This window comes from Equus asinus, chromosome 21 (assembly GCF_041296235.1).
Source record: "Equus asinus isolate D_3611 breed Donkey chromosome 21, EquAss-T2T_v2, whole genome shotgun sequence".
In the NCBI taxonomy this organism is placed as follows: domain Eukaryota; kingdom Metazoa; phylum Chordata; class Mammalia; order Perissodactyla; family Equidae; genus Equus; species Equus asinus.
Window position 1 is genome coordinate 97,699,444 of NC_091810.1, and position 21,142 is coordinate 97,720,585.

At 46.6% G+C, this 21,142-nt stretch overlaps 1 protein-coding gene across 1 annotated transcript in view; it reads left to right on the forward strand.

Moving 5' to 3' along the window:
• ARHGEF26 (Rho guanine nucleotide exchange factor 26) overlaps positions 1 to 21,142 on the forward strand; it is a 112,417-nt gene that overhangs the window by 74,989 nt on the left and 16,286 nt on the right. The window contains exon 10 of the mRNA XM_014849593.3: positions 5,416 to 5,570. Coding sequence (XP_014705079.3) covers positions 5,416 to 5,570 — 155 coding nt within the window. The remainder of the gene's footprint in view (positions 1 to 5,415; positions 5,571 to 21,142) is intronic.

Consider the following 21,142-nt stretch of genomic DNA (forward strand, 5'->3'; position numbering starts at 1 on the left):
TCCGTGGAGGCAGGTGGAGGACAAACTCAGGGCCCCGCCCTCGGGAGCCTGACAGGGTGGGGAAGACCCCAGAGGCCTGGAGGAGGCAGCAAGCCTGCAGCCGTCCCAGGGATGGAGGACTGTTGGGAGCACTGGGAGCGGGGGGCGGGGGGGCGGGCAGCCCGAGAGAAAGGTGGAGGGCAGGAGCTTGCAGCAGTCCAGGTTCCTGCCAGAGGTGTGAGCGGAATCTTGAGGATGACTTAGGGAGAGTCTCCCAGGAGTCGGGGCAGGAACAAACTCACGGGGCGTGGTCTTGGCTGCTGCAGCCCAGGCCTTGTTCTCATCCGTGAGCGTAGACTTGGGGTGCAAGGGGAGCAGGGCAGAACCGGAGTGGTGAGCAGAAGCTCTCAGGGGGCCTGCATGCTAAGAGGAAGGGCTGAGCGAGGCTGTCTGGGAGCCCCTGAGAAGTTCTCAGCAGGAAGTGACACGGCCAGACGTGCATTTAGTAAGGACTTTAGCAATGTGGGAAAAAGGCCTTTGTGCTTATTCCACATCCACAAGTCATTCAAAGAAAAATTGATAAATTCATCGATATGAAAATTTAAAAAATTTCTCTATAGAGGAAAAAATAAAAGCCATAGAAAAATGAAAAAGAAAATAGCAAATTGGAAAAAGTATTTGCAGCTCACATAAAGACAAAGGGTTAATATCCCCAACATACAAACTTGAAGTGATAAGAAAAAGATAGGGAGGAAAGACCATCAGAAAATGGCACGTTGGAAAAGTGCTCCCAGAAGAGGATAAACGATAAATGTTTGAAAAGATGATTTACCTCATTCGGAAGAAAATTGCTGATTGAAATTAAAATAATGTGTTTCACGTCTTAGGTTTATAAATGACTCAGAAGTTCTCACGTTTTATCAGTGAGGTTGGAGGGAAAGGCGCTTTTACATGTGGTTGGTGGGAAAGACTGTTGGAACCCCAGTGGTGGGCGATTTGGCAGTAATCGTCAAAATTACAAATGCAAGTTCCTGTGACCAGCAATTTTACTTCTAAGAATTTACCGTGTGGATAGACTCCTGAATGTATAAAATCACACACAAACGTGTATACAGACACATACACACAGAGTTATTCATTGGGCGTTGTTTGTAGTTGCAAAAGATTAGAAGGGACCTAAATATCTATCAATAGGGGACTGATTAGATAGCTTTTACTATACCCAGATAACATAATACCACTCAAGTAAACAAAAAAGAATGAAGGAGAATTTTAGGTACTGAGATGGAAAGGTTTCTCCTATATTAAGTGGAAAAAGATGCAGGACAGAAAGAAAGAAGAATACACAATTTGCTTATGTGCAAGAAATCTCTGCAAAGTTACAGAAGAACAATAACAGTTACTGCCTCACGGGGGGATCTGGCGAGATGAGGAGCAGGGGGACGGTGTCTCACTTAGTGGTTTTTATAGTACTTGGTTTTTTATAACCAACCCCCTCCCCACTCCACACACACACACCAGATTTAGTGTGTTACTGGAGACGTGCCTTATGGCAGCCGCACAGAGGATGAGCTGGGCACGTAATGAGCCCAGAGACTGAAACCAGTTAGGGGACTGGAAGCAGATGAGGAGGGACAGGCAGGGTGCCGAGACTGGGCAGCAGCGGGTTCCCCAGCGTCCAGGCTGGTTGACTGGATGGAGACATGCCGTGTACTACGATTGGGATCCGTGAGGAGAAACAGTGTTTTAGGAAAGGTGGCGAGGTCTACACTGGCCGTCTTTGGTTTATGGTGTGGTGCACTGCCACAGCCGATGCTACCGGGAAAATGCTTGTTAAGTATTCTTGGGTGCCATTTTCATGCAGTCTCATTTAATTCTTGTGAGAACTCCATGAAGCATCCTCCTATTATTCCCATTTTATAGTTGAGGGATCTGAAGCTAGAGATAGTTAAATAATCTGCTCAAAGTTATACAAGAAGGATGAAGCCTGGATTCGTTCAGACCTGCAAGTGACTCCAATGTCCACATTCTTAACAATGATGGTGTGATAATGCTGGTCCTCTAGTTTGAAGGGGGAAAAAGCTTATATATGTGTGTGTGTGTAAATATATATATACATATGCATATGCGTATGTATGACAACACTCACATGTGTTTTCATTTTTGAATGTGTCAGTTTCTGGAAGAGCGTCGTGTGCTGCACAGTAGAAGAACGAGAGGGGTGGAAATTGTCCCTGGCATGGCACATGGGAAGCCAGTGGACCCTGCAGCTGGCCTGCCTGGGCTCCTGTTGTGGCCCCACCACTTACCAGCTGTGTGACCTTGGGCATCTCTTGACTTTCATGTCTTATTAGTTTTTTGAACCGTAAAATGAAGCTGATAATAGTACTTCCCCCCTAGAGTTATTGTGAGGATTACATTAATAATGGATGTAAAGAACTGGAAACAGCCCTGGTTTGTAGCAAACAGACATAAACACCATTAGACGTGTTGTCAGAAGAGTGTCCCTGGTGCGGGGGATGTATTGCAGTGTGTTGATGAGCGAATGGGGTGGGAAACAGTTTAAACAGATTGGACTTGCATTCGAGGAGCTTGGTGGATGGAAAGGAAGTGAGGGTTATAGAGAAAAAGTTGGTCACCAGACTTAGATCAGAGACCAGAGCTTAATTTGTGTCTCACATCCGGTGTTTTTTCTCACGAGACTACAGCTTTCTCTAAAAGTTGCCTCCCAGAGTTGGGAGGATTAATTTTTGTCTGGTAATAGAAAGTTTGACCTTATAAGTTAGCACATGGAGAAGCTGAGGATTCTTGGGCTACTCTATGAGCCATAATTTAACAGTGATTGAGGAGGGGGGTGGTATGTTGGTTGGTGGATGGGTTTGCTGGTTGGTGTTTGGCGGCCTTGCTAGCAAGTAGAAGTCGAACATATAGCAGACAAAATGAAGAAATCTGAGGTGTTAAAAAGTCTTTGCACTGTAGAAGACAGTTTGGTGGTTCCTCAAAAAGTTTAAACGTAAGAGTTACCAAATGACCTAGCAGTTCCACTCCTATGTGGAGAACTGAAAACAGTTCTTCAATAAAAACTGGTGTGTGGATGTTCTTGGCAACCTTCCTCATAATAGCCAAAAAAATGGAAATAACCCAAATGTCCCTCAAGAAAATTGGTGAGTTGATAAGCAAAATGTGGTGCATCCATACAGTGAAATAGTGTTCAGCCGTAAAAAGGAACGAAGTTCTGATAAATGCTACAACATGGATGAACCTTGAAAACACGATGCTAAGTGAAGTAAGTCAGACAAGAAAGGTCGCATGTTCTATAATTCAGTTTATATGGAATGTCCACAATAGGCAAATCCATAGCGCTAAAAAGTAGAATGGTGGTTGCCATTGGGAGGGCAGAGTAGAGAGTGACTACTTAATGCTATGGGTTTCTTTTTAGGGTAGTGAAAGTGTTCTGGAAGTAGACAGTGAGGATCATTGTACAACATTATGAATGTGCTAAATGCCACTTTATTATATGTATACTTTTAAACAGTTAAATGATTAATTTTATCTCAATTTTTAAAAAATCACTCTTCAGCAGCTCTTCCTTGTCTTGCTGGCCCATAAAATGAGTTAAATTTTATGCTGAGGCTAGTTTTCTAGGATGCTAATTAACACAAAAAAGAAAAAGTCTTTTCTCCATAGGAATTACGTCAGTGCCTTTAAGGTGTATTTTCGTTCATGAATTTCTTGTCTATTTTTTGATTCACACCTGGGTTCTAGTCTTAGAGCTTCTGAAGTATGGGGACTCACTTATGCCCGTTCTGGTTTGTTCTGATTCTTTCGGTCATTTTCATAATTTCTTTAAAAATAAACTATCTGAATGCGTTTAATCTTTCAACAGTACATTCTGAAACAAAAAACATTTATGATATCAGATTTTTGTTTTCAAAAGAAGCATAGATGTATTGAAAGCCACTGTCAATTTTAGATATTCGTTAGAAGTTTTTATTTTTGCCTAGTGGAGTATGAGGAGTCCATAAAAATCCATCTATTTGAAAACAACAAAACAGTTTGAAAACCTTTCTTCCTCCATCCCCTAAATTGATAACAGCCACAGGGTGGCATGTGCACTGGACACGGCCGTGGTCCTGTCCTTGTTCATCCGAAGGGCTACACACAGTAGCCAGAGGGCAGTGTTCAGTCCCGACAGCACTCAGCGGGACCTGCCCTGACCGGCAGCTCTCATGTGTGCTGCTGGGGGGATCCTCCTGCATTTTCTGAGCAATCTCTCTGTCTGTCAGCCTTTTAAGTCTCAGCCGTCCCTATTGGGTAATTGTCTGATTTGAGATTTGGGGCTGGAAACGCCACGAACTCCCTTAATAGCCATTTTTAAAGTTTGAGGTCAGACATGATCTTTCATCTTTTTTAAACCTTCAGGAAAATCATATATAACTAATAAGCAACTTTCTTATAAAAGTCCTTTATGAAGTTAAAAAAAATATGAAATCCTGTCTTAGCCTTCTTACTTCCTCCCTAATATCCTTAGTTTCCCAAGGCTGTTTTTAATCATTATTCCCTGGAAAGGATAACATGTGATTGCACCACACTAAAACAGTTCGCTTTCATGTCCAAGAATTTTTGCTTATTTTATGGATATAGCTTTTTAAATCAGATTTTTGGCAGTAAGTATTTCTGGTAACTTAAAAAAAAAGAGCTCTTAAGGGTAGGGATTATTCTGTGGTTTTGAGAGTTTTCCGGTTGGAAACTGGAAACTGAATGAAGAAAAAAACAGAATGGAATTCCTTGTATGCAGCCTTTTCTGTGAGATTAGGATGGGTTGTTTGGAAGAACTTCATTTTCACAGCCAGAAAGATGCTTTCAGGGCTGCAATTCCTTGAGGAGAGCCAGCACAGGCCGAGAGCAGGTGTCCTCCCAGACAGGTGAAGGAGAGTGAGCGGGCAGCACACACGTTCGCCTGGTGTTTCTCCTTTTATCAAAGTCCTTTCAGTTCCTAAAGTGAATGCAGGCTTTTATTTGTCTCTTGTTAACCTCGGTTATCTGTGTTTTCCCGTATGTTTAGATTCTGGTCTGTGATATTTAAAATAACTCAGTTGATGCCGACAGATCTCATCTTGAGGTTTTTCAGTCTCAGTGACTCCTGGTTGGTTGAGACTCAGTGGAAGGATGGTCATTCTTGGTTGACCCAATGACATCTTCTCATGGAGTTTTTGTTGTCATATTGGCAAGTTGGTAGTTTTTAATATGGAAAATGTTTTTCGTTTTTTCTTGGAGAATGGACTGTACCTCTGTAATTGTAATTCCCTATTATATGGAAAAACGATGCGTGCCATGGTCTGTCTCATTGGTTGGAATGTCAGTTTATGTTTTACTCGATAATCTTTAAAGGACTTGAATTCGGTTTGAATGGGAACTGAGTTTTCTCTCTTGCAGCCTTTTCCGCTGGTCTCCTCTTCCCGGTGGCTGGTCAAGAGGGGCGAGCTGACGGCCTACGTGGAGGACACGGTGCTTTTCTCGAGGAGGATGTCCAGACAGCAGGTCTACTTCTTCCTCTTCAACGATGTGCTCATCATCACCAAGAAGAAGAGGTGAGCCTTCCTGTGCCATCGCGGGCTGTACGTCCAGGTGCGAAGTGCCTGTCAGGGGTGGCTGATGGTTCTTAAAAGCTGGAGGTGTTAGATGTTGGTCTCTATGCATGAAATCGTGGTAGCATCTGTGCTTCGCATTCTCTAGTTACCTGCCCAGGTAAGACCCGAATCATCGTCAGCATTGTCTTTCCCGCCAGTCTCTGCTGAGCTCTACAGCATGGAAGCCATGGTCCTCAGCCTTCACATGTTTGTGTCATTGAGTTTCTCATGACAGCCCTGTGACGCTCCTAGTCCCAGCCAGCATTTCTCAGTCTTCTTCTGCTGTAGAATTCTGTGTAAATCAGATAAAAGCTGCTCCAGTTGAGAACAAGCGTGGGCACAGCTCTAGTGCTCTTTGTAACTTAATTTAAAATCCCCACTCTTAACAATTGTTAGTCTAAAAAGTCTCCCCGTGCCCGGGACTGTGTGACAATACTCTGAAGTGTTGAATACTCCAAATCAGCTGGTGGCAGTGTCTCTTCTCCTTTCTTCAGACTCCTGGTTGTGTGCAGGGTTGTACACCATCTTCCTGCCGGTCCTACAGAGTGTGAACTTAGAGGAAAACATCCATGTGTGGTGTGCTCTTCCACACGTGAAGGCCGTGCTAGTGGGCTGCGTGTCCCAGGAGTAGGCGGTTCACGGGCAGGTTTAGACGAGGTGAGGAGAGCCGTGGACAGACTTGTGTGAACACATAAAACAAACTCCCAAACTCCCCATGGCGTGTTTATTTACATTCGACTTCTGAGTTGCTGACATTTTAGCTTGAAAATTCAAACGAAATCGAGCAGACCTCCAGCTATCTATCGTTTGGCTCCTTTAGTCAGACCGTCTCATGGATTCTGTCAGCTGCTTGGCTGTCCAGCTGAAAGGAACTTTGTAGGGTCCAGCCTGACAACCCCAGTACAACCATGACAAACACATGATGATGCCGGTGGCTATTTCTCATATGCCGGAAAATGGTGTTTCCGTGACTTCAAGAAGAAATTGTTTCCCTTACTTGGGACAGTTTAAATAGTTCTAGTAGCTAAGTAAATTTTATAAATAAAGATTGGAGAGGAATTATAATTTTGTATTTTTATGTTTGGTCGGTTTCCTATGAGATCGCTTGTTTTCTTTGGCTCTCGTCGAGATGTTTTGTTTTTAGGGGAGAGTAACTGTATAGGACCCTTCAAGTGCCAGGACTCCTGACTTCTGACATCTTCCAGCTGTTCAAAGATTTGTCCTGTCTCAGTGGACCAGAACCTTGAACTAAACTTTTGATTTTGATGGTAAAATACATGTCGACAGTACCAACCTGATTTTAAATATTAATATAGTTTTGATTATAATGTCTTCAGTGACCTGATGAAAACATTGAGTATTTAAACCAATTAGTATACTTTTATTCTTGGACTCTTGTAGAACTGCCCAGTAAACACAGACTTTGGAAGGTCAGAATCAAGGCCCACGCTGCTCTGCTCAGCAGTGTGCTGCCCTGCTCAGGGTCCCTGGCTGTCTGACGTGGCTTTCCCAGCTGTTGCACACTCGTCTGCTCAGATGTGTGTGCACTTGTGTTATTGGTAAAAGGAAGAACGGGATATGCTGCCCCCTGGAGAGCGCCCCATAGTTCCTGAGCCGGCCTTCACCGAGACAGGATTCCTCCTCTCAGTTAGCCTGTCCTGTTTCTGAGGAGCTCTTGACCACAGAGTAGGTTGGAGGCTACAGTTGTTTGAGACCAGAGCACATCGTGTGGGCAACGAGCAGACCGCGGCAGCTTGATGACCAGCGTGTGAGGAACGTGCCGTGTGCACAGGTACCACAGGGCAGCGTCAGGACCCCCTGCAGGGCTTCGTGTGCCAGGGGACAGCAAAGGAGCTCCACCAGTTCCCAACAGACAGTGGCTTCGGCCTAGCGACGAGGTTCAGATAAAGGGTGGCTACCTGCACCCGCTCTGTGGATGGTCCAGCCACTACTGCCGAATTGTAATCTGGGGTCAGCCACAGAGCTGACCACTGGATCCTTGGGGAGGCTCCTGGCACTGGGACAGATAGCTCGGGGGACAGTTCCTCATCCCCGATCCAGCCGGGCGGGTGGTTTGTGCTGAGCTGGGTTGACAGGTCGCTGGGCCAGGGGCCACCTCGGCTTTGCGGGGCCTGTGACTGCAGGTGCTTGCAGGCCGTGAGTCCGTGCAGCTGTCGTCTGGATGGGAGTGTTCACTTCTTCCAGAGTGTCAGAAGGAAGTTTCTAGCATCTGCCGGGAGTTAGCCAGATTGGAAAGGACACGTGGCCGGTGTGCCTGTTCTGGGTAAGAAGGAGAACTCGTGATACTCAAGGCCTCGCTGTGGGCGCCTGGTCCCTGCTCCTGGAGCAGAGCTCTGCGCTTGCACACAAGGCCTGACGGCTCTTTGCTGGGGGCTGCCCTGTGCTTTGTGGGGCATTTAGCAGCGTCTCTGACCTCGGTCCACTATCTGCCAGTAGTTCCTCCCTCCCAGTTGTGACAGCCAAAAATGTCTCCGTTGTCATGTCCCTGGAACCCAGGTCACCCCCAGTCGAGAGCCACTGTTCTGGGTGGTGGCACGCTGTTACCTGTCACCCAGCGTCACCTTCAGAGTAGGGAGGGTGTGCAGACCTGTCAGATCTGACACCGCAGTAACAGTAACATGGTACTAGAAAAGGAAAGGTCGCCATGTTATCTCATAGGTTAGTGAGTGTAACTTAGGGCAGCGTCCAATTTGTGCCTAGTAATAGCTCATAATTAATTATCCATTGCAGTGTAGACTGTACCCCATGTACGACTTGAGGAATTAAGTGCAATTGTCCCTGGTTTTGATATGTGAAAACTGAATCCAAGGCCTAAACAGGTTCAAACTCCCGAAGACGTGTTCTGTCAGGTAGTTGACGGCCGTGTTCTCGTTCGGTGCCTTGTGTCTGGCGTAGACCTTCCCGTTTCCTCTGAAGCTAAGAACAGTTTTTCCCCTGGTGTTAGTTTCTTACAGCTGCTGTAACAAGGGCCACAGGCTGGGTGCTTAAAACAATAGGAATTTATGGTCTCAGTTCTGGAGGCAGAAGTCCAAAATCAGGACTTTTGTAGCACTCCCCCCGCCCACCCCTGAAGGCCCCACGAGGGAGTCCTGTCCTGCCTCTTCTGCTCCCACTGGCTCCTGGGGCCTCGTCTCGGCAGTGTGACTCCCATCTCTGCCTCTGTCTTTGCATGGCTTCTTTTCTCCTGGGTCCCTGTGCATCTCTAAATCTCCCTCTTCTTATAAGGACACCAGTTATGGGAGCTAGGGCCCACTCTACTCCAGAAGGATCTCGTCCTAACTTGATGACGTCTGCCAAGACCTTAGTTCCAAACAGGGCCCTGTGTCCAGGTCCTGGGCTTAGGGTTTTGACGTACTTCTTGGAGGGCACAGTTCGGCCCACCGCACTCCCTCAGCTCATCAGCACTGCCTCACTTACACATGTGGTCAGTAAACGTGCTGCCGCGTCTCACCTTAGTTCTAGGACACATCTCCTTAGCACTGACCAAATGCCATTTTTCCTGATTTTGGAATGTCATCATGGTTGTCTGTCTTGAACACATTTATTTGGAGGTCTCGTAGGTTACCGTCATCCGCATCTTCTCCTTCAAGCATGTTCCTTCTCCAGAGCCCACCCCCTCCTTGGTGAAAGGGCCTTCATGTCTCCATCCACCCGGTAGGGCCCCCTGCATCTCGCTGCACTCCCGTCCGCCACTGCCATCTTCCCCGCAGCCCATGAGCCTGCGGCTCTGCTCTCTTGTCTCCTGCCCTTGCCCCAGCCACCTTGTGTTCGCCCGTAGGACACACCTACCTGGATCTCTGCCACCGCACCTCCATCCACATCTTACCCCACAGCCCGAGGACACTTTGTAAAGACAGAGCTGCCTAGCCAGTCCCGTGCAGACACTCCGTCCCTGGCCTCTGACACGAAGGCCTCACTGGGCCGCCTTCTAGCCGCCAGGACCTCTCCTGGCTGAATCCTCCCCTTGCCCTGATCCCGCTGCTCCCAGGCCTCTTCCAGGCTAAGTCCTTTCCATTCTGTAGATCCGTGGTTGATTGTCACACCCACTGGCTGCTCTCATCCAGTCTTCTCCCGGGGTGGGGGGGGTATTTCTGCTGCTTTGTGGGCCCGGAAGACCCCGTGCTTTCTCTGCCAGCACTTTGGGCTTCTCTGGTCCATGCTGTCCTGTCGGCCTTGCACACTCAGGGCTGCCGTGACAGTCTTCATGAATATCTGTTGACCGTGGGCCAGTCGCGTAGCTGGTTGAACATAAACAGCTTGAGCAGGTGCATTGCTCAGCGAGCAGAGCCCCCCATCTCGCACCCTACTAGAATGTCTTTGAATTCTCTTTTATTTTTAAAAGAAATGTGATTTTAGTATTCTTTTCCACTGTCTACTGAGTTGTAAATAAACATTTTTAATTAATTTTGGCAAAAGCACATGTGGAGCTTGGCTCATCGTGTGGCTTCCTTGCCCCTGGAGTCTTACCTGAGAATTATCCTAAGTGCACGGCCCTGCGGCAGGGGCGAGGAGGAGGTGTTCAGACTGCTCCTGGGTAGCTTTTATTTTATGCTGTCGTGTCAGCTACGGTTTGAGCTGCAGTTAACTGTTCTCATACCCAGGGGTGGAAGCAACAGCGGTGTGGAGTTATCTCACACACACACCAGTCGGGGAGCCTGGGGAGTCCTGCCAACCCCATGCCTCTCAGGAGGCTCCCTGGGCACTTCAGATGGCCTTCGGCATTCTGTGACAGGATCCCAGACCACACGCCTCACACATGACAGGCGTCCACATCCATCTCCAGCATGGAGATGAGAGTGAGTGTCCCGGCTGGGGACCAGGAACCCAGCTTAGCGGCATTGGGGTTGCAGGTGCAGCTTCGGGGGCGTTAGTGGTCGCGGGTGGTCCTGTGGGGCGGTGCCATGATCTCCCTCACTGACAGGGTCCCGGGCTCCAGGGTGGCAGGCAGTCTGCAGGGCAGCGCCGTGATCTCCCTCAGTGACGGGCAGGAGTGAGCAGGAGCTGCCCGCAGCGGCTCCTCAAGCGGTGGCTGTTTTCCTCAGCAGAGGAGAGCCTTTCCCAGACGTCCGCAGGAGACTCCTGTGTCTCCCGGGTCACAAGACATGTGGCTCTGAAGGAGGGCGGAAGCCCGCATGTGACACTGGGTCAGGAGGGCCGTGTGACTGTGGGTCAGCCATGATGCTGTGCGGGCCAGCGACCAGGCTGGGGGGACATGGAGAGGAGTGAGATGCAGACAGCTCCGGCCACAGTGCGACTGCTCTTCCACGAACACGGGTGACATTCGAGCAGTTAGGGAAATGGGAAGACTCGTTAAGGAATGGGCGCCTGGCCTGTGGGGTGAGGGGTGTCAGTTTCAAAGGAGACGGGGGCGTCAAAGGTTGACAACCCGCCCCTCCTGGCTGGCGTCAGTGTCCGCTGCAGCTCATGCAAGCGTCTCAGACGCTGGCGCCTCTGCTCCACCTGCGGGCGTTGCCGGCAGCCCCCATGGGGCACGGATGGGCCTGGTGTGGTCGCTGGACAGCGCTGTAGAGCCTGAAGTCCATCGGGTCTTGTGGTCTGTGACGGTGAACGCGAGCACGGCCTGATTGTCCTCCCACCCCCTCGTTCTCTGCCCGTGGACCATGGGGCTGCGACACCTCAAAGTGCCCTGCAGTCGGGGCAGTGACGGTGACGATGGGGGAAGATCCTGGACTGGGGGCGAGTGCACAGCACCCAGAGCGAACGGCCGAGTTCTCATGCCAAGGACTCTGAGGCCGAGAGAGAGGAACGCTCCTCCCGTCTCTGGGCAAAGCCGGGGCTGTGGTGCGTCTCTGACTCCAGAGGTGCCTCTCCAAATAGTCTCTGTATGTCCATTGCTTCTCGACTTCATTTCTCTAGAACATTTTCCCCTTCCCCCATCCCGTAATGTCATTGGGAAAAACAGCCCAGAAACGTGCCCCTGTCTTGCTTGCTTTGATAAGCACCTTTCCCAAAGCAAGTTTTATTAAGTGGGTGTTTCCACAGTTGTCCCGGTTGCAGGAGAGTGTTTGAACCAGGACCAGACCACGCTGGGAGGCTTCCTCTGCCTGTGGCTCCTCTCAAGTCAAAGAGGGACGCCTCCTGTTCCTGAAATGTCCTTCGCACAGGCACTTAGATGGGAGACATCCCATCCTGACTCCTGGCTCCATGAATATGGTGCGTGTTGACATGACTTTACACGTCCTTGGGGTTTACCAGAGGGCTTTCTGTGATAGGATCCTGCCAGGGCGTCGGCCAAGTTCAGGGTTTAAGTTAGAAGAGCGTTTTCCCAAGTCATCTGAATGCCGGGGGGCTTGACGCTGTGCCGGCGCCGGGAAGGGTCCGGCTGCTCTGGCCGCACTTTGAGTTCCTCCCTTGAAGCCTCCCGTCAGAGCAGCTGCAGGCACCTGGATGGTCTCTCCTCTGCAGTTGGCTCCTTTCCTGGGAAATGAATTTTCCGAGTCTCTTGGCTGAGGAAAGGTAGCCAGGCTCCCTGCCTCACAGACTTCTTCCTGGACATGGACCGTGGTGGTGTCTGCCCCCTGGCACCGGGTTCTACATTCAAGATAGCGGGCCGGCGGGAGAGGAATGAGACCCGTTGCCTTTCCTCCCGGGCCTCTTCTCTGGCACCCACATGCCCTCGAGTCCTGTGACGCTGCAAGGGTGAAGATGCTGTCTCCTCTGGTTTGTGAGAAGAGTTGAGTGTCAAGTTCAGTGTTGAGGCCGTGGCAACAGAGCAGCACAGGGTCCATGCCTGGGGCCGGGCAGGCTGGGCTCGGGTCCTGCTGTGGGACATCGGGCCAGTTCCTTCAGGCTGCTAGGGCCCAGTGTTCTCCTCTGTAAGATGGGTGTGTTGGCTCGTCTTTCTCATGGAATTCCGTGGGGACGGAGCTCTTGGCACGGTGAGAGTCCCTGCTGCAAGGCTGGTCTGAGCCGTGTGTCGTTGTCGTTCCCAGTACTGTCTCTCTGCTTCTGGGATATTTTATTGTTTAAAGCAGTGGTTCGAAGCCTTCAGCCACGGCTCCCCACCTGAAGGCTGAGTGTGCTCTAGGGTCAGGCCTGGGTTATGGCCCCTGAAATGTGGCCTCAGGAAGAAGCCCCCCAGCCCCCAATCAGGACCGGTGTCAGGTGGCGAGTGATGGGGGCTAACCACTCTCATACTTCAGTGTCAGCTGTGCACATGCTCTCATAGAAGCAGTGTTCTCGCTGCGTTCCTCACGGCTGGTTAGGAGACACTAACTTTGTGGCTGGAAAAAGTGAATTCAGTGTGTTTTCCCCTTTCATTCAGGCAAGTCAGAGGATGCGACCTGCCTGGAATGGGGGCGGCTCGGTGATTTGGAGCAGCCTTGTTCCCACCTTAGAAGCTGCCCCGCTCTTTAGCAGTGCTGCGGGGGAGGCTTCAGGCAGGTGTCAGCAGCTCCCAGGCCAGCCCCTCTCCTCCTCGTCCAGGACCTGGGTTCTGGGCACCCCTGGGTGGCCAGGGGCCTGCAGGTTGTGGAGTTGGAGACCTGCGGTGGCAGGAATGGGGTGGGGTCCTGGGGTATGTCCCTGGGCATCCTCTTTGGTGACCTCACGTCAGAGCAGGTCTCATTTCCCAGTGATGTGACCCTCGTCTCACCCTGTGCTGTATTCGTGACAGCAACCAGCAGGCGTGTGGCGTGTTGGTCAGTCCTCAGAATTATTTGGAGGGACTGAGCAAGGCCCTTTGAGTTGGTTTCTGGATAAATATCGTCCCTCGTTTTGCTGGTCAGAGTGCTTGCCAAATTATGAATTTCTTGACAGATTGTGCTTAGTCCACTTACCCATTTGCAAAGCACCTGGAACTATCAGGCAGTTTAAATGCATGATGGTCTGTCAGGAAAATTTAAAATAACAGGTAACAGTTTCCGGCAGTGAGCCTGGTGGCACTGTAAGAGGTTTACATGAAACAGGGTGACGAATGCATTATCTCACGTGATCCTCACAACAGTCCAGAGAGGTCAGCATTGTGATCCCTGTTTTGCAGATAAGAAAACTGAAACAGAGAGGGTCACGATTGCTCAGGATCACAACAGCGAGCAAGTGATGGCACTGGGCTCTCAGCAGGTGTTCTGCATTGTCTGAACTCTCCCCTTACACTATACTTCGTTACTTTAAAATCGTGTACTACTTCACTAAAAACTTGTTTGTATAATTCTAAAACCAAGCTTTACAATTGAAGTCAACTTCAGTCTATGAGAAAGTGTTTAAACTTGCTAACTCGAAATAATTTTCAGTATAGTCCAATATTCTTCATCCCAGAAATTGTAACTGGAGTATTTTTATTCCAGTTAATCATAAGATCAAACACGGAGATTTAGAAATCACGTTTTCAGGAGGGGAAGAGACACATTGAGGTCTGCAGAGCCCTCGCACATCTTGAAGGAGAGTGGGAGGACTCTCCTCTGGCCTGAGGGCGCCCGGCCTGTGTGAGTCAGCAGAGGCCTCGTGGACCCCTGGAGGAAAAGCAGGCAGGTTCAGGGGGTCTGGGAGAACGACCCGGAAGAGGGGGACTGGAAGTGCCACAGAGGCTCGGAGAGGACAACATGTTTCGGGATGCCAGGCGCTCAACGTCCCGAATTCCGTAGACGTCAACAGGGGTGGGAGGCCGGGTCTTGGGCCTGGCCGTGATGGGCCACAACAACCGTGGGGGCAGTTCAGGGGCAGGAGCGCAGCTCTGAGGCAGGGGTGCAGGCCGCTGGGGCTCCGGAGACAACGGCAGGGCGCCAGCAGATTCCAGGAAAGGGGCCCTCAGGATGGGGGTTGCATGGACATTTCAGACCAAGGCTAGGAGGGGGCCACCAAACTGTGAAAAGTACGCCCCACTCGATGGTACATGCAGAAAGCCGTGCTTTGTTTGCAATAATTCTTGATACGTCTTTTCTTTTAAGTTTAACTCTTTTATAAAAGGAAGAGCTGGAGGTGCTGGATGGGTTTCCATCTGTTAGTTTTGGGCTAAAAAAGAAAGTTCCAGAACAACAACAAGCCATGGGCTGGGGGAAGCTGCCTCCCTTCCCCGGCACCATCTTTCCTCCACCCTCCAGCTCCCCATGGTCAGCTTCTCATTTCCATCCCTGGTCGTCCTTATGAACTCGAGACGTTCGTGATACAGGGAAGGTGGGAGCTGTCCCTATGGTGCATTCGCATGTTTGAGAGCCTCTGCCACCTCGCAGGGCCGGCCCAATGGGTCTGTGTCCAAAACTACCTCTTTCGTGACCCCACGCACCCAGAGCCTGGTTTACCAAGTGAGACTGGGCTCCAGACTTCTTTATGTCTCGGATGTTTCCCCAGACTTCCCAGTGTTCCCTGACTAACCCATCAGTTCCCTGCAGATCTGAAATCTCGCCGGTGTCCTGCCCTAAGTGTCCAGCTGTGCTTGGGCCAGTTTGCAAGTCCGCTGTTGTGCGTCTGCCGGCTCTGCCCCATCCTGGCTGTGCTGCTTCTCTCTCCCTCCTCTTCACCGTCCTCTGACTGTCCTCAGTGTGGATTTTCCTGTATATTTTAGAATCGGCTTGACTCTTCCCCCTTCGCACTCCCCCCACAAAGCCCTGTTTGTATTCTTGCTGGGATTGTGATAAAATTGCACGTTAATTTAGGAGGAACTGACACTTCTGTGATATCAAACTTTCCTCTCCATTCACGCCTTCTTCTGCAGTGTTTGAAGGCAGTCTTCATATAGCAGAAACTTAGGTTTAATCCTAAGCATTTTATGGATTTTGTGGTTTTTATAAATGAAATGACTTGTTTCAGTGTGTTTTCTGAGTGTCATTCACATACAGGAAGACTTTTTCTAACCTGACTGCTGTACTGAATTCTCTCACTCTTGAGTACGTTCTCGGTCACCAATGTCATCTGCAGATCACCAGCGGCTTGCAGGGCAGAAAAGCTTTCCTGGGCCGTGGTCACTGCAGCTGCACCCTGAGGCCTCCACACACCCTGCAGTGGTGTTGCCGTCGCATCTGTTGTTTATGACTTTTAAATATTTTTTCCTTGAATTGTGAAATAGTTCAAACATGCAGCGCATTATCGGACACTACCACCCTGTCCTGCAGGTTTAGCAGACACTCGGTGCCACATCCCTGCCGCATCTCTCCTTTAAAAGGAGGGACCTCACGGGTGGCTGCAGTGGACCTGGAGTCTCCCCACAACCCTGCGTCCTCCTCCTGTGCTCACCCCCCCACCTCCCGCGCGTGTGTGCAGTTTGGGTATTTTATTTTATTTTATTATTTTTTTTTATTGAGTTAATGATAGGTTACAATCTTGTGAAATTTCAGTTGTACATTAATGTTTGTCAGTCATGTTGTAGGTGCACCACTTCACCCTTTGTGCCCACCCCACCTTTCCCCTGGTATCCACTAAACTGTTCTTAGTCCATAATTTTAAATGCCTCATATGAGTGGAGTCATACACAGATTATCCTTCTCTCGCTGGCTTATTTCACTTAACATAATTCCCTCAAGGTCCATCCATGTTATTGCAAATGGAATGATTTTGTTCTGTTTTGCAGCTGAGTAGTATTCCATTGTATATATGTACCACATCTTCTTTATCCATTCGTCTGTTGCTGGGCACTTAGGTTGCTTCCATGTCTTGGCTATTGTAAACAGTGCTGCAATAAACATTGGGGTGCATAGGACTTTTGGGATTGCTGACTTCAGGCTCTTTGGATAAACACCCAGTAATGGGATGGCTGGATTGTATGGTAGTTCTATTTTTAACTTTTTGAGGAATCTCCATACTGTTTTCCATAGTGGCTGCAGCAGTTTGCATTCCCACCAGCAGTGTATGAGGGTTCCTTTTTCTCCGCAACCTCTCCAACATTTGTTGCTATTAGTTTTAGATATTTTTGTCATTCTAACGGGTGTAAGGTGATATCTTAGTGTAGTTTTGATTTGCATTTCCCTGATGATCAGCGATGGTGAGCATCTTTTCATGTGCCTATTGGCCATCAGTATATCTTCTTTGGAGAAATGTCTGTTCATGTCTCCTGCCCATTTTTTGATTGGGTTGTTTGATGTTTTGTTGTTGAGTTGCGAGAGTTCTTTATATATTATGGATATTAAGCCTTTGTCAGATATATGATTTGCAAATATTTTTTCCCAGTTAGTGGGTTGTTTTTTTGTTTCAATCCTGTTTTCATTTGCCTTGAAGAAGCTCTTTAGTCTGATGAAGTCCCATTTGTTTATTCTTTCTATTGTTTCCCTTCTCTGAGAAGGCATGGTGTCCGAAAAGATCCTTTTAATACTGATGTCAAAGAGTGTATTGCCTACGTTTTCTTCCAGAAGCCTTATGGTTTCAGGTCTCAGCTTTAGGTCTTTGATCCATTTTGAGTTTATTTTGGTGAATGGTGAAAAAGAATGGTCAATTTTCATTCTTTTACATGTGGCTTTCCAGTTTTCCCAGCACCATTTGTTGAAAAGACTTTCTTTTCTCCATTGTATGCCCTCAGCTCCTTTGTCAAAGATAAGCTATCCATAGATGTGTGGTTTTATTTCTGGGCTTTCAATTCTGTTCCATTGATCTGTGCACCCGTTTTTGTACCAGTACCATGCTGTTTTGATTACTGTAGCTTTGTAGTATGTTTTGAAGTCAGGGATTGTGATGCCTCCCGTTTTGTTCTTTTTTCTCAGGATTGCTTTAGAAATTCGGGGTCTTTTGTTGCCCCATGTGAATTTTAGGATTCTTTGTTCTAATTCTGTAAAGAATGTCATTGGGATTCTGATTGGGATGGCATTGAATCTGTAGATTGCTTTAGGTAGAACGGACATTTTAACTATGTTTATTCTTCCAATCCATGTACATGGAGTATCTTTCCATCTCGTTATGTTGTCATCCAATTCTCTCAGAAAGGCCTTGTAATTTTCATTATGTAGGTCCTTCACTTCCTTAGTTAAATTTACCCCAAGGTATTTTATTCTTTTTGTTGCGATTGTGAATGGTATTGTGTTCTTGAGTTCTTTTTCTGTTGGTTCATTACTGGAGTATAGAAATGCTACTGATTTATGCAAATTGATTTTATACCCTGCAACTTTGCTGTAGTTGTTGATTACTTCTAACAGTTTTCCAATGGATTCTTTGGGGTTTTCTATATATAAGATCATGTCGTCTGCAAACAGCGAGAGTTTCACTTCTTTCCTCCCTATTTGGATTCCTTTTATTCCTTTTTCTTGCCTGATTGCTCTGGCCAGGACCTCCAGTACTATGTTAAATAAGAGTGGTGATAGAGGGCATCCTTGTCTCGTTCCTGTTTTCAGGGGGATGGCGTTCAGTTTTTGCCCATTGAGTATGATGTTGGCTATGGGTTTGTCATATATGGCCTTTATTATGTTGAGGTAGTTTCCTTTTATGCCCATTTTGTTCAGAGTTTTTATCATAAATGGCTGTTGGATCTTGTCAAATGCCTTCTCTGCATCTATTGAGATGATCATGTGGTTTTTATTCCTCAGTTTGTTGATGTGGTGTATCACGTTGATTGATTTGCGGATGTTGAACCATCCCTGTGTCCCTGGTATGAATCCCACCTGATCACGATGTATGATCCTTTTGATGAATTGCTGAATTCTGGTTGCCAAAATTTTGTTGAGAATTTTTGCATCTATGTTCATCAGTGATATTGGCCTGTAGTTCTCTTTTTTCGTGGTGTCCTTGTCAGGTTTTGGTATCAGTGTGATGTTGGCCTCATAGAATGTGTTAGGAAGTGTTTCATCTTCCCTAATTTTTTGGAATAGCTTGAAAAGGATAGGTATTAAATCCTCTCTGAAAGTTTGGTAGAATTCCCCAGGAAAGCCATCTGGTCCTGGGGTTTTATTCTTTGGGATGTTTTTGATTGCTGTTTCAATCTCTTTCCTTGTGATTGGTCTGTTGAAATTGTCTGCCTCTTCTTGAGTGAGCTTTGGGAGATTGTAGGAGTCCAAGAATTTATCCATTTCCTCTAGGTTATCCATTCTGTTGGCATATAGTTTTTTGTAGTATTCACTTATAATCTGTTGTATTTCTGCAGAGTCTTTTGTTATTTCTCCTTGCTCATTTCTGATTTTGTTTATTTGAGCTTTCTCCCTTTTTTTCTTTGTAAGTCTGGCTAGTGGTTTGTCAATTTTATTTATCTTCTCAAAAAACCAGCTCTTTGTTTCATTGATCCTTTCTACTGCCTTTTTCGTTTCAATAGTATTTATTTCTGCTCTGATTTTTATTATTTCTCTCCTTCTGCTGACTTTGGGCTTCATTTGTTCTTTTTTCTCTAGTTCAGTTAGGTGTACTTTAAGGTTGCTTATTTGGGATTTTTCTTGTTTGTTAAGATGTGCCTGTATTGCGATGAATTTTCCTCTTAATACAGCTTTTGCAGTATCCCAAATGAGTTGGTATGGCATGCTATCATTTTCATTTGTTTCCAGGTATTTTTTGATTTCTTCTTTAATTTCTTCAGTGATCCATTGCTTGTTCAGTAGTGTGTTGTTTAGTCTCCACATCTTTGTGCCTTTCTCAACTTTTTTCTTGTAATTAATTTCTAGCCTTACAGCACTATGATCTGAGAAGATGATTGTTATTATTTCAATTTTTTAAATTTGTAGAGGCTTGCCTTATTTCCCAACATATGGTCTATCCTAGAGAATGTTCCATGTGCACTTGAGAAGAATGTGTATTCAGCTCTTTCAGGGTGAAGTGATCTATATATGTCTATTCAGTCCAATTGTTTTAGTTTTTCATTTAGCTCCACTATTTCCTTGTTGATTTTCTGTCTGGATGATCTGTCCATTGATGTGAGTGGGGTGTTGAGGTCCCCTACTATTATTCTGTTGTTTTTAACATCTTCCTTTAGGTCTGTTAATAGTTGCTTTATGAATCTTGGTGCTCCTGTGTTGGGTGCATAGATATTTATAAGCATTATTTCTTCTTGATGAAGTGTCCCTTTGATCATTATATATTGTCCCTCTCTGTCTCTCTTTACCTGTCTTATTTTGAAATCCACTTGGTCTGATATGAGAATTGCAACACCTGCCTTTTTTTCCTTGCTATTAGCTTGAAGTATTGTCCTCCACCCCTTCACCCTGAGTCTGTGTTTGTCCTTGGGGCTGAGGTGTGTTTCCTGGAGGCAACAAATTGTTGGATCGTGTTTTTTAATCCATTTTGCCACTCTGTGTCTTTTTATTGGAGAGTTCAATCCATTCACATTGAGAGTGATTATTGATGCATGTGGACTTAATGCTGTTAATCTGTCGCTCATTATCTTGTTTTCCTGCATTTCTTTTCCTGTTTGCTTTAGACAACCCATTTAATACTGCGATTTCTTATGCTGGGTTTCTTAGATTTTTCCTTATTTATGATTTGTGACTCTGTTCTGTACTTTATTTTAGTGTCTACCTTGAAGTTTGTATTTAGAATCTCGAGTATAATAGTGTATTCTCTGGTGGTCTCTTATCTACTTGACCAATACTGATTTAGACACTTTGTTTTTCCCCTCCTAAATAATTATTTTCATTTTTTATTCCAACTCGTCTTATGAATTTGTAGTTAGAGTGATAAGATCGTCCTTGCTTTGGTAGTTTCCTTACCTTTACCCTAATGCTATCGTTGAATATTTGCTATCCTGTTCTGGTTCTATCCATCGGTCTCCCTAGTCTGTGGATTGTGTCCCCTTTCTCCCTTTTTTCTTTTTTCAGGTATGAGAGCCTTCTTGAGGATTTCTTGTAATGGAGGGCCTTTAGTTACAAATTCCCTTAACTTTTGTTTGTCTGGAAAAGATTTAATTTCTCCCTCATATCTGAAGGAAATTCTTGCTGGATAGAGTATTCTTGGCTGAAGATTTTTATCTTTTAAAGCTTTGAATATGTCACTCCATTCTCTCCTAGCTTGGAGGGTTTCTGTAGAGAAATCCGCTCACAGTCTGATAGGGGCTCCTTTATAGGTTATTCTCTTTTTTTTTCTTACTTCCCTGAGTATTCTTTCCTTATCTTTCCTTTTTGCCAACTTTACTATTATGTGCCTTGCGGTGGGTCTTTTTACATTGACAAATCTAGGAGATCTAAAACCCTCCTCTACACACATTTCTCCGTTGATCCCTAGATTTGGGAAATTCTCTTCAATAATTTCATTAAGCACACTTTCTGCTCCATTTTCCTTTTCCATATTCTCGGGAATTCCTATGATCCTTATGTTTTTACTCCTCATTGAATCCATTATCTCTCGGAGATTTTCCTCATTTTTTTAAATTCTTAGTTCTCTTTCTTCCTCTGTCTGGTGCCATTCAGCCTGTCTGTCCTCAATTATGCTGATTTGCTCCTCTAGGTTGTCTACACAGGCATTCAGAGAATCTGTATTCTGTTTTATCTGGTCCATTGTGTTTTTCATCTCAAGTAATTCTGTTTGATTCTTCTTTATGATTTCAGTCTCTTTTGTGAAGTAACTCCAGAACTCGGCTTGTTTCTCTTTCTCTCTACCTCATTGAGTTTTTTGATTATAGCTGCTCTGAACTCATCATCACTTAGTTTACCTAATTCCAA